At 41.2% G+C, this 14,294-nt stretch overlaps 1 protein-coding gene across 9 annotated transcripts in view; it reads left to right on the forward strand.

Moving 5' to 3' along the window:
* Window positions 1–14,294, forward strand: part of AFF3 (ALF transcription elongation factor 3) — a 573,659-nt gene that overhangs the window by 515,700 nt on the left and 43,665 nt on the right. For all 9 annotated transcript variants that reach the window (XM_070573486.1, XM_070573489.1, XM_070573490.1 and 6 more), the window contains one exon: window positions 11,980–12,166. In XM_070573486.1, the coding sequence (XP_070429587.1) occupies window positions 11,980–12,166 (187 nt within the window). The remainder of the gene's footprint in view (window positions 1–11,979; window positions 12,167–14,294) is intronic.

Raw genomic sequence — 14,294 nt, forward strand, 5'->3', positions numbered from 1 at the left:
AATCCTGTCCATTACACAGACAAGATGTGCAGATGTTTCTCTGTAAATATCCGGTGATATTTGCAGACCCCTCCAAGAACATGTCTATCTGAAGAAGGGACCTGAGGGCTGCACCCCATTTGAAGCCTTCAGTCCAGAGAAGATCACTGAGTAGAGAATGTTCTCCTAGGGGCCTTTTGTAAAAAATACATAAATAACATGTTGTTTTAGAAACAGAAAAACTATCAAGTCCAGGAGTATTTGGGAACCAAATATTTGTACATTATTATATTCTTCCTTTATTTGTGAGATGCCTTTCTCCTCAGTTGGGTCACATGTGGTTCTTTATTCAACTGAAAGGAAAACTTTGTTCCAAATATGACCCAGAGCTCCAAGCCATAGCTTTTTTGGTCTTGGTCCATCTAGAAGAGAAGATTTTTCACCCATCCTAGAAAGAAAATCTGCTAAATCCAAAAGCAGGACTGACCCAGAACAAAAGAATTTATATTCCTTAGCAAATATCATTAGTCAGGTGGTGACACTGTAAACTCAGGGATGCTAAATTCAAGAATGTTCTGGTGCTGTTGAGCAGATTCTCCAAGCCCATGTAAGCTAGGGAAGCAGAGCATCAGAACATCAGAAAGGATGGAAATCCAGGAAATGACAAGGGCCCCGTGAGATGACATCTATGCTCTCTGTTGTCTGAAATTGATGATCAAGGCTTGTGACCCAAAGCTTTTCATAAAATTAGAATTTGGGCATTAGTTTCTCATTCCCTGATAGGAATATGTAAATGGGCCGATTGGCTGATCAGGAGAATTTCTGGATTCTTTGGTTTGTAACAGAAAGAATTTCATATACTACAACAACATCAGCAGTGAGTTAGGAGGTGTAATTTATGTCCAAGTTTGTAGACCTCTTATATCACCGAATTTCTCTCCTGCGAAATGTATCAGGTTCTGCTGACTTTTATCTTTCCCTAAGGCCAGCAGAGAGTTTCGGGGACATTTGGGGTGTGCACAGTGCTGTGTAAGTCTTCTTTATGGCCTTACTCCCTTCCCCAGGCCATTCCCTATTCCCATCCCATCCTGCCTGCCCTTCCTTCTCACTTTTATCTTACCTGAGCCCTGAGATTCCCCCTTCAGGCTGAAGCCAGCATCTTGCCTGAAGTTTTCACATATGCTAAGCTACATCCACTGTGTTTATTTTTGGGACCTCAATGTAATGTTTATCCTCTTTAAATGTCATCTGTTTTGAAAAGTAGTCATCTAAATAACTATTTGATCAAAGGAGGACTTAAAACTATTACAATAATCTATTTAAAAAGTAAAGAAAATAAAAATGCAGCATAACGAGAGTGATCGCCTACAACCATAGGAGTACTCAGAGGCTAAATAGTCCCAAATGCTTGCGTTATTAAGAATAAAAACAACTGAAATAAGCCTTCAACTCAAAAAGTTCGTAGAAGTTTTATAAAATAATCCTGAAAAAACAATAATAATAGTAATAAAAAATGTAGAAGGAAGCAAAGCCAGAAAATACTAGAATTATTATGTAGATCAAGAGATGTTTCTTTGAAAATAAAATAGAAAAGCTTTTTTGTTTTGTTTTGTTTTTTTTTTTTGGTGAAGAATATTGTCCCTGAGCTAACGTCTGTGCCAGTCTTCCTCTATTTTCTATGTGGGACACCACCACAGCATGGCTTGATGAGCGGTGTGTCAGGGTCTACACCCAGGATCTGAACCTGCAAACCCTGGGCTACCAAAGCAGAGCATGCAAGCCTAGCTACTATGCCACCAGGCCAGCCTCAAAATAGATAAACTTTTGGCAAACATAATGAAGAAAAAGGGAATAGAAAACAAAATTTGGGATGAGGTGATATAATAGATACAGTGTTTTTTATTTTAAGAGAATGTTATGTAAATTTTGTGAAAATAAACTTGAAAATATAAACTAAATAAGTTTTTTTGGAAAAAATAACAAAATGGACAAAAAAGATATGGACAATAACCAAGGAATAAATTGTAAAAGATATCAAAGAATTGCCTTCCAAAGGCCGTAGGACCACATGGTTTTGCTGGTGGTAAATTCTTTTAAACGCTCAAGGAACAGAAAATTCTCATACTATTTAAACTTTTCCAGAATACTTAAAAAAGGTAAATCACTATCCAATTTATTTTTTTAAGCTAAAACTATGATACAGAACCTGCCAAAATCACCCCCAAAATATAAAATAGATCAATGTAAACATATATCAAGTTCACCTGTAAATATAGATCCTCCCAAAATCCTAAATAAAATACTAACATACTAAATTTAGTAATACATTCATAGAATCATCTTCCACAACCAACCAGACTTGAAAAAAGTAGCATATGTTCTATTAGTGAAAAATTAAAAAATTGCAAAATATAGGAAAGTTCAAAAAATTTATAATCTTCATAATTCTACCACCCGAAAATATCCACAGTTAATATTTGAGTAAATATCCTTCCAGTGTTTTTGTCTCTGTATTTCTATTTTTGTGTAATTATGATCATGCTGCCTGGTAGCCAGCAGACTGTCGGGGAAAGACCACACAGATATACCTGGTGGGGTTAGGTTAGGTCCTCGACTTACTTGGCAAAGGATACAGAGACACGGCTGAGGCGAAGGGGCCCCACAGAGCTGGACCAGGTGCCCTGCGCACCAGCACAGATCCATGGTCCCCCTAGAGCTTCCATCAGGGTGCTCACACCTCAGTCCTTTTGTGCTTGGGCCTCACAGAGCTAGTCAAGAAGACTTACACAATCTGTGTGCTTAACTCTGCCGTGTGAGAGCCTGTTTATAGACAGTGGGACCCTCGGATTCTTAAGCAAAACCCAGAGTCAGTAAAACCTCATCCTCTCCCAGGGAAAAAGCAGAGGCAACGCTTGGGTATTCCTGAGCAGTCTCTCTGCCCTCCGATGGCTGGCGTATTGAAAGCCCATCTCCTCACAGATTTAGTGTGAGAATTTTTTGTGACAATAAATATTCTGTTCTAAAATGTTCATAATGGCTAGATAGTACTGCAAAGTATTCCCTCATGAGGGTGTGTCATCATTTATTTAACCAGTCTTCTCTTGTTGGGCATTTTGGTTGTTTACAAATGCTTTCCTATTGCGAATAACATAAGAGCGTATATCCTTGTGGGTAAATGTGTTTAAACATGCCTGATTATTTCATAGGGGAAATTTCTGGAAGTAGAATCTCAGTTCTGTCTCTTATTAGGGACCTTATTGTCTTCACCTATAAAGAGGCAGAATAATACCTCCCCTACAGGAGGAGACAAAGGCATGAAGTAAGAGAAACATTCCCGGGTGTCTGGGGCCTGGCGGGAGGCATTGTCCGTTGCTCTGAGTCACTATTTTGCGCTGGGATGTAACTATTTCCCTCCCCTTGGGTACTGGGTGCTCTGTTATGACTCACTGTTGCATCTTTTCTTTGTTTGATTTCCTAGACTGATGAAAAATGTGCAGTTTTTGCATTGTCAACAAGTGGTATTGTAACTTGCTTTGCAATTTTCATGGCTGATTTCGTCTACTTTTTATGATCCTATACTGTTTTTGACAGTTACTCTTTTTTCCTTGGGGAAGCTGGGAGCAGCTGCCTCCTCTGTTCCAGGCTCTGCACATGGCTGAGTGTCCACTAACACCTCCTCCCCAAACACACACCCACTCACACGCACACGCCCAGCACAATACACATGCTGCTATGGCTCTGATGTACCTGGCACAAAGTGGATTGTCAACGGTGACCACACCAATGTCATCCATAACCCTATGTCATTTATCTTGAGCAGAATTTCTAAAGTACTCACCTCTTTATCCTTAACTATTTTACAACCTCATCTCATTTGAGTCATTTTTCTTGTAAGGCTATATGCATCCATAGTGACATGCCCTTTCTAGCTTTGGTACACATACTTTTAAAATCTGAGCTTCATTTCCATAATAAGTGGTTTTTAAATAAATGAATTAATTCCTAGTTTGACTGGGTAAGTATAACGAGCAGGGACTATAGAAGACCTGGTGGTAGTTTCATTCATCAGCTTTTGATACAGTTAACAGAGCTGGATGCTGGAAGTATTGGCACAGGGTTGATTTCCACGTGATAATTGTCACGTGGGTGGTTCCTGTTCTAGGACAAGAGACTGGTATACTTCTCCCCATTCCTCCTGCTAAGTACAGCTGACATCCTTAGACATTATATATAAAATGAACATAAGACTGAAAGATGAAGACAGATCAGCTAGGTAATTCAGACCTGAGGAAAGACAAGCTGGTGAATTCCCTGGGTTTTCTTTTGTCCTCATAAAGCCCAGAGTGAATGCTGGGGAAGCTGGCAACCTGGCAATGCCAACGGGCACAGATTTTTTTTAAAAAAAATTCCTCCAGGAAAGCCAACTGTCTCTAGTCTAAGGACCAGGAAATGAGTATCCTAGCAAGAAGAAAACTTTTAGACAATAACTGCTCTATTCCAGCAAACACCGTGGGGAAAAAAAATGACCCTATCCCTCCCCTCATCAGCAAAGGCCAAGTGGGAAGCCTAGACTTTCTTCTGCTCTTGCCCAGCTGTGAGGAGATGCTCCCTCCCTTGTTGGTGTGGTGTTAGTGAAAGCATGCTAAAACAAGCAGTTTTTTTAAAAATCCCAAGTCTTATAGTATTAAAACTGTTTAGGAGACAATAGGAAAATCACTCATTATACCAAGAACCTGGAGAAATCTCACCTCGAGAAAAGACAATCAACAGATGGCAATACTGAAATGACATAAATATTAGAAATATCTGACAAAGATTTTAAAGGAGCCATTGTAACCTGCTTCAACGAGCAGTTAAGAAGACACTTGAAACAAGTGAAAAAATAGTCTCAACAAGAAATAGAAGATAGAAGGAACCAAATGGAAATTTTAGAACTGAAAATTACGGTAACTGAAATTTAAAAATTTAATGGAAGAGCGTAACAGTAGAATAAAGAGGACAGAGGAAAGAATTTGTAAACCTGAAGACAGAGTAATAGAAACTGCCACTATGAACAACAGAGCAGAGAAAAATAGACTAAAGACAAAAAAAGGACAGAGCCTCAGGGACCAAGTTTTGCAAAAGACAAACCTACAGATTCAAGAAGCTGAGCAAACCTCAAACAGATACACCCAAATAAATTCATGCTGAGACACACATAATCAAACTTCTGAAAACAAGACCAAAAAAAAGAAATCTTGAAAGCAGTGACAAATAAACAACACCTTACCTGTAGGGTAAAATAATAGAAACAATTTGATGCTGGACTCAGAAACGTTGGAGGCCAGAAGGAAGTAGCACATGGAAAGAAAAGAGCTGGCAACCCAAAATCCTATATCCGTTGAAAATTTCCTTTAGGAATGAAGGACAAATGGAGACACTCTGAGAGGAAAGAGCATTTGTTGCCAGCAAACCTACAAAAAGAACAGCCAGAGGAGGTTTTGAAATAGAAAGGAAATGATTAAAGAAGGAACTTTGATAAAATAAATGATAGAAAGAAAGAAAGAAGAACAATGGAAAGAGTAAAAATAGGGTAAATACAATAAATTTTCTTTCTCCTCTTGGGTTTCTAAATTGTGTTTGACAGTTGAAGCAAAATGTGAAATGTTGTTTGATGTGGTTCTCAATATCTAGAGAGGGAAATATTTAAGACAATTAAGAAGGCAAGTTTTCTGCACTTCACTCAAACTGGTAAAATGATAATACCAGTAGATTGTGAGAAGTTATGTATAATATAGCATCTAGAAAAACGATTTAGAAATCTTTATCTAAATCTAAGAAATTACATATACTTACAAAGAGATCAATTCAAAACCACTGTAAGTAAATCAAAATATAATTCTGTAACATGTTTCAAGAAACAGAAGGCAAGAAAAAGAAAACAGAGGGATCAAACAGAAAACAAAAATTAAATGATGGATTTAAGCTCCAACTGTATCAATGATTATATTAAATGTAAAAGGCCTAAATACACCAGTTAAAAAACAAAGATTGGCAGAGAGGATAAAAAAAATAACCCAACTATATGCTGTCTACAAGAAACACAATTCAAATATAACAATAGGTTGAAACTAAAGGGATGGAAAAGATATACCATGAAAACATTAATCAAAGAAAGCCATAGTGGCTATACTACTATCCAGTAAAGTCAACTTCAGAGCAAGGAAAATTACCAGGAACATAATGGGACATTACGTATCGGTAAAAGAGTCAAGCCACCAAGTAGACACCAAGAACACCAAGTGGTCTTAAATGTGTATGCACCAAACAACAGAGTTGAAAAATACGTGAACCAAAAACTGATAAAATAAATCTCATTTAAGAAAAGACTCACTGTATAATTCCGTTCATATAACATTTTTTAAATGGCAAAATTTTAGAGTTGCAAAACAGATTAGTGATTCCCAGGGTTTGGGAATGGTGAGGGGCTAAGAGGCAGGTGTGACTCTAAAGGAGTGTCATGAGGGGGATCCTTGTGATGACGAAACAGTTCTGTACCTTGGTTGTGATGGTGGTTACATGACTCTACTCATGTGATAAAATGACATAGAACTAGACACACATTGTACAATTGTCAGTTTTCTGGGTTTGATATTGTGGTATACTTACATAAGTTATAGCCATGGGAGAAACTGGGTAAGGGGTACATGGCAAATCTCTACTATTTTTGTAACTTCTGGTGAATTAGTAATTATTTCAAGATATAAAAAACTTTAAATAAATAGGCTGAGAGAGTAAGTGTATTTGATTAACCTCTTGTGTGTCCCTGCTAATCTAAATCTCAGAAAGAGGTAAAACTCGTGGTTGCGGGTCTCTCTGTGTCTCTTTCCTTTAAATGGAACCATCTGAAGATTTCAGAATATGTAATAATAGGACATAGATCAAAGGTCTCTAACTGGTGCTCCACAGGCCTCATGTGACCTGTAAATGAGTATCATTGCTAAAATACAATGAACCTTTCATTGTTAAAACTTTTCAGATTATTTACTGGCATTTAAAATTAGGAAATTTGATTGAAATATCAGGGTTTGGGGCTTCCTCTGAAAAAATCAAAGGATTTGGTCACAGTGGGCTCTCATTCCCACATGGCAGAGATATGCTGGCCTGAGGGGGAAGCATTAGACCAAATGGGACTCTCTACTCTGACCCCTTTCCGCCTGGGGAGCCAGGCATCCGCTGTCATTTATCATCACATGTTAGGCGTTTGGGTTTCTCATACTTGGACACTTTACTCATTTATGCTACCTGCCTGGCCTCTGTAGGTTTTCAATTTTCAGCTGTAATGTAGATGGTAGCTTTCTAAAGTTATTAGTTGCATGAAATCCTCAGCAGCCCCAAAGCAATAGAAAAATATATGTATGTGTGTATATGAACATCTCATGGGCTACTTCATAGTATAACAAAACACTTTGACTTACACACTGTTTCAAGGATCATTTTTCTTTTCTTTTATTCATTTAATCAATATTTGTTGAGAATCTGTTTGTGCCAGATCCCTGCTAGCTCTGGGGATACACAGACAAATTAGATAATTCCTATCCTTAATATGGTAAGAGCTACAATAGAGAAATGGGCAATGTGCTAAAGGGGCTCAGAGAAGGAAACATCAGTTATGCCTGGGAAGTTGGGAGAAACTTTACAGAATACGGTAACATTGCAACTCAGTCCTGGAGAGTGAGTAGGAGGTAACAGAAGAAGAAAGGGAGAGAGGACTTTCGGGTGCAGAAAATAGCATGTTCAGCGGGGCACTCAGCTATGAGCAGACACAGATTGTCAAAATGATGAGAAATTTATTATGTCTGAGGTTTAGGGATAGACCCACTGAGGTGAAGCTGGAGATCTGATTGAGGCCAGACCCTGCAGAGCTTCAAAAAGGCATGTGTAACAAAAGAATTGTTCCTGATGGTATCGCAGAGCAAACAAAAAAATTTAGTATTGGACTGACAGTCCTATCAGTTTTGTTTTTTGGAAGATAATTCCAACAGTGAACTTCCTTATGCCAGCTTTTACCATTTTCACTTCTCATAATGTGGTTATAGTTTTAGATAATTAATATCAATAAAGATCCCATCAATAAAGGAATACTGTTGCCAGGGCACTGATTAGTTTGGAAGTCAAGCATTTGCTGAGTTCATCCAGGATGTTGAGTGAGAAGGTGTTGTAGCCTCTTCTAAAATACTATCATTCGGCTAATACGAGTGGATGCCCACAGATTGCGAGGCACTGTGCTGGGTATCGCACTATTCACCAGGTGCCAGCCAGGCAGAGAGCCTGCCTCCAAGTTACTTGTTAGTTGACAGCTTGTGGATAACTTTGGATATTTATCCCGGCCCCACAGTATGCTTGGCAGGCAGGAGTACCCTTGACTGTGACATTCAGGATTTGTCATTTAGGTTCCAGATCTTTTCTGTTACTGTCTATATTCTGTCTTAGCCCAGGCCAGATTCTGAAAGGAATGTGTCACTGCAGCCAAAGGAAGGGACACAGCAAGCAGATCATGTAGAATAAAGCTGCGACTCTCTCAAAGGTGTGTTTGTTCTTGACCACTCAGAAAACCAGCAAAACATTCCATGGACGCGAAATACAAAAAGTCAATAAACCACCCAAGAGAGAACTGTGCTTAAATTATAGCAGGTGAGCTTCAGAGTACATTGAAAGAACTATTCTCTGACAGCAAGAAGTGTTAAAATTGGAAGAGCATAAGAAGTGCTGAAATCCCCTTAAATATTTTTTTTATTGGAAAAGAGAGATTGTAACCTTTTTGAAAGTTAAATCCTTTTTTTTTAACTCATTAACCCAACGTTGGATTTTTTCCTGTTGATTTTTTCATTCAGTAATCGCACGTGAAGGCCTGTTGTGTCCCAGGCACTGTGCTAAGTTTGGTGACACATGGACTTTTATTCCATGATCTCGGTAGTGTTTTCACGTCTGCAGGTTCGATGGCACTATGTTCCTGAAATGGCATAGGATCCAAGAACTCTCCTAAAAATTGCCCAGAGCTGTGTCATCATGTCAATCAATCCGTGTTATTTCAGGAAAAGGTTAATTTTTAATTAATTTTTATAACCTCTTTGGTATGGTGACATGACAGCTAGTTGGCACACTAAAATTTTCCATTGGCAATTTTAAATATGTAAAGCCTGAAGTCTTCTTTCAGGAAGGTCTTTCTGATATGCGGTTTTCATCTTCTTTATTCTGTGACTCCAGAGAGCCCTCCTGGCTTCACCCAGCCCATCGTTTCCTTAGTGCTGGTCCGCAGGGAGGAGCATCCCCCACTTCCGCGACTTTATCCTGTCACCCCCACTGCTGCAGCTACCCCAACAGAGGCAAGGCAGCTGCATGCACTCATGGCAAGCGCAGTCACCGTGCTGAGGCCCAAAACACCGGTTGCCCCCAAGAACCCCCAGAAAGACTAGCTAATGAGGCAGCCTTGGTGGAGGGAGGGATTGTTACCTCCATCCCACACCTGGAGCCGCCGGAGCCCTTCCAGGCCCCCATCCTTGACATGGATTGTTTCTGGTGACATATTCTCTACCCGGATCATTGAAACATGAATATATTCAATCCTGACCCCAGAGGCATCGTATGCCTCGCAGCCCTTCCAAGCAAAGCATGAAGAAAAACCCAAAATTCTTGGCTCTCTGAGCTGTTTTAAAAACAAATAATAGTTATGCCAGTAAAACTGTCATTTTAAGTGACTTTCCTAATTTAAGGAAGGAAAACATAAATGTAGTAGGCTTTTCTGTCGGTCTAGTTCAGATCAGAGATTCTGTCCCCTTGGGCTCATGCGTCTCCTTACTATAGGACCGCGGTCATGAAAAGAAGGCAGCCCCGCAACTGTTTATTGGACATTTCCCCAGAAATTAAAGTCCTGCTTTTCAAAAGACAGTCAGTCACTTTGCGGTACAAGCCCCAGGGAACTCCACATGCATTGCTGCTTGTGCTGCACACACACCGCCCAGGTACCCACACATCAGCCTCACACGTTCTTTGTTGTTTGAATTAGAGCAGGAAGAATGTACTGCTCGGTGATTAGAGCCTTTGACCGTCATAGGAAACCAATCAAAATGCTCTTCATTCATCTTCATTTATTTCCCAGTCGTCAGCAAGTGCCATTCCAGAGTGTGGCAGGAGACATATCTCTCTCCTCATCATGTGTTGCTTTGCTTTTTTGGGTTTTAGGGTTTTGGGAGGGGGATTGTTTTTTGGAGTTATTTCCCCAGTGTTTTGGGGGCCTACTGACAAACTCGAACATGGATCCCAGATGTTCATGTTTGCTCAGAATCTGAGAGTCTTTTTTTTATGACTCCATTGATAGTGGCCATCTCGACTCAGCCAACAGGAAAGATGGATTTTAGTTCATCAGGGAAGAAAGAAATATTACAGCCCTTTGATCACTAACCTTCCCTCCCCACCTCTATGGAAAGATCCAGGATTCCTCTCTCAACACCAGAAACAAATGACAGGCCGGAAAAGAAATCACTGCGGCTCAGGCAAGGCATGAACGTGCAGGTGGTGTCTGAGGTTGAAGAATTTGGTCAGACACTGGGTATGGACCATGGCATTGGTGGAAGAAATAGAAACCACTAGGGAAGATTATGTTCAAACTCCATTTTTCCCTAACCCTGCAGTTCAACAAAGGTGTTTGCATCTTCAGATATATCCTGCGAGATAGTTTCTTCTATCTGCTCATTCTTCTAGGAGAAGCAGGGCTCCAATGAGCATTAACCCCACCCCCACACTGAAGATTTATGAGAATCTGTCCTTGGGCGAAGCATCTGTCAAAGATTTAAGGGGCGGGTGAAAAGGGTCTGTTACCTTGTTCAGGCTTCCTTGTACTTGAGGCCGTTAGCTCTGACCAGCTCCGCCGGAGCCTGGCCTTCACTGATATGCACTCCTCTTGAAGCCGTGGTCACAATTGGCAGGGGCAAGCAGATATTTGCTGACTCAACAGGAAAAAGGGATCACTGCCTTTTCCGGGTTTAGAATTTAAGCTCCACAGAACAGATTCAGGTGTGTTTCAATGCAATTAATAAAGGACTTTGAAGATGTTGACTATTATGTGAGTACCGAAGCTTTCTTTTTGGCTCAAACACTCTTTGGGTGGATGCACGCTGTTTGAATTTTTGTGCCTAATTAATTACTATTAGAAAGTGTCAGTTTTTCCTGTTCTCTTTGAGTATATGATTTGAGTGTATAACTTCCTGTCAAATTTCAGCAGGAATATGAATGTCAACTATAATTTGAAATGCTATTGCTATAAGCCACTGTACAGCCATGGGATTTGAAAGGCTGGAATATATAAAAACGTGTAAGTGATGGCTCTTCAGTTCTTTAATAAAGGGCTCAAAGGAAAATTACTATTTATACTGCAAGCCAGCTCTGTAAAAACTGCAACACCCGACTCTATGAGCAGTAGGAGGCGGGAAGCAAGACTAACTTTGACGGTCCCCAAATCTCCAGAACCTTCCAGCAGCCAGGAAAGCACAGAGCATAACACTGTGCCCTTCCTCATGGCCCATTTCTAAAAATAAGGAAACAGACACTTTCATCCTTTATAAAATATTTCAGGCATTTTGGATTTCCTTGAATTTTTGAAGATGATCGGATTTGGGGCTGCATTTGAAAAGCCATTCCCCAAAAACAGCAGCAAAACAGCAGCAGCCATTCTGAGATTACACCACCTTCCCTTCTAAAAAGGCCACACAAGTAATTAGTGCCAACCACCAAGGGGCTCCAACTTTCATTCTCAATTTTATTCATATATATGAGTTTTTTTTAACCATTAAGATGCCTTTGATCCTGATGATTGCTCTTCCGGTTCCCAGTGATGGTTGACAGCTGTGTGGACTGCGTGCCTCCTGTCTCCTCTGGTTGAGTGACAGCTTGCTCGGTCGTGGTTTCGTGTTTGCTCACCTGGCTTTCCTTCCCTTTCCTTCCCGGGGGCTCGTGGGCCGGCAGCGCCGTGGTCCAGCAGGCCGACTGCAGAGCCTCCGCGCCTCCCAGCAAGGGCAGCAGCAGCGGCAGCAGCAGCAGCGGCAACAGTTCCTCCAGCGACTCGGAGAGCAGCTCCGGATCCGACTCGGAGACCGAGAGCAGTTCTAGCGAGAGTGAGGGCAGCAAGCCTCCCCACTACTCCAGCCCCGAGGTAAGAGCCACACTGGCCCCGGGGCCCTTCCCCTGCATGCGTCTCTCCCCGTGAGGACAGGAAACCCAGGAGCCCTGGTTCTCACACCTGCCCCCCTCCCCCAGCCTCCGTGCTGTGACAGGAGGACTGGCCTGCCAGCAGTGACCCCTGAGGCCACCACCCCTTGGTGGCCCATCTGGATTTGTTTGGGCTCATCATTTTCCCCACTCTGTCCCCTCCTCATAGTTCCAGTTACAGAGCTTCCTTTGAAGTACAGAAACTTCATCTTTCATTGTCCAAAAATCTCTATCCTGCCTCCCAAAAGTTTCCAAGTATGCTGTATACATCACTGACTGGAAATAACCTATGGATCGGGTCTCCCTAAGGGTCGGCAGAGGCAGTAAGCAGGCAGGGCAGTTCACCGCCTGGGAAGTGTGGCCACCATAAATTATAGGGAAAGGAGTTTCATAGATTAGACATGGTTAGAATCTTACCTTTTTGCAGTTTGCCACGGATCAGAAGGACAAGGGCTATAAATATTAATAAAACCTTCTTAACTGTGTTTTCTTTGTGAAAATATGAAAAGAAAAATTAGCATCAACCTACAAATAATAATGAAACCTTTTATAGCTATGATGAGTATCTGTGTGGAAGATTTAGGTGCCTCATGTAAAAACATTACAAGGTACCAATAAAAACCATCGCTATTTCTACTTGAAAGGGGAAAGGGGAAAATTAAATAGTAATTCAGAGTATGGAGATCTTGGGAGAGGGTTGAGAGCAAACTGCTCAAGTCTGGATCTGTGAGGGTAGGCTTTGATTTCTAAAGAAGGAATAAAAGACAGTTTCTTCTTGCGTGTGTAAACATTTGACATTACCATGGATCGTAGGATTTGATTTTTTACCTACAACCCTCTGTACCACTTTGGAGCCCAAATTTCTAAATAGGCTCTGAAATGAAACCAAAGTCAGTCTACAAACCGTGGCAGTGAGAGGGGAGCACATTAAGAGCCAACACAATGCCTGCTTCCAGCTTTTCTGCCTGTGCCGTGGGACGTTATCCCACCCGAAAGCAGTGGGGTTTCTGTCTGAGGTTCACAGAGTGGCTCTTACGTTCCCTCAGGCTCTTCCCCTTCCACTCTCCTCTCAGGAGGCTGAAGCTGGCTGCAGGGCACTGAGCACCCAGGGAGGTTTTATTTCCCCACACTCCTCATTTCTTCTCCAGCGCCTTTCTGCTCTGCCCCAGAAGCTCCCCATTCATCCTGAAATAAGGCCTCTCTCCATCTCTCCTGCATTTTTGTCTCCTTTCCATGAGCCCCACTCCCCACACTGTCTCTCTCTGTCTACCTACAGGAGGGGAAGGCTCTAGGCAACATTAACCTATAAAAGCCATAGGTTGACTTTTCCTAGAAACGGAATTATTAGGCCTTCTTCATAATTTCATTCATTCATTCAGCATTCATTCAACAAATATTTACTAAGCATCTGCCATAGATATGGTGCCTGGCTCTGAGATACAGCAATTATGTGACAGAAAAGGTCCCAGTCTTCCTAGAACTGACGTTCTAATGGGAATCATTTGAAACAAAAAATATATAAGAGTTAAATAAGACTGAGGAGTTAAACAGGCTTCTTCAAAGCCAGCTTTGTGCTACAATTTGTTGAGAAACTCCAGAATATTTAGTTTTAAGAAATAACTGGATTCCAGAGACATTGCAAGAGCCAGGGGCGCAGTGGAGGTGGATAAAACGTGTTAGTGTCTGTGAAGACCCCCCATGCAGGCTCTTCTTTGTGACTTTGAAGGTTAAATTCGTGAATGTGGAGTCTCATTTGCATGCTGAAATGTGAATGTTGGAGCTCCTGAAGGAGGCTGAAACCCAGCCGAGGAGAAGTACAGTTAGAAAGTGCTGTAAGCAAATTCTCTCTAAATGTCACTGAGATAATTACAAAGACTTGAACTTCTTGGTGATGAAAGGAAGCTCTTGCCTTTTCTTCCAGCAGCTAACAGAGGCCCCTGGCTAAGGAGGGAGCGTGAGTCTACTAAAGCAGGCCTAAAGTTTAAGTTGCCTGAGGCCAATTAGAATTTTCAATTCTTTGCTTCTCTACTCAGAGGGAATGAGAAGTAGCAAGTAGCAAGAGCTGTGTTAGC

Source organism: Equus przewalskii, chromosome 14 (genome assembly GCF_037783145.1).
Source record: "Equus przewalskii isolate Varuska chromosome 14, EquPr2, whole genome shotgun sequence".
NCBI lineage: Eukaryota > Metazoa > Chordata > Mammalia > Perissodactyla > Equidae > Equus > Equus przewalskii.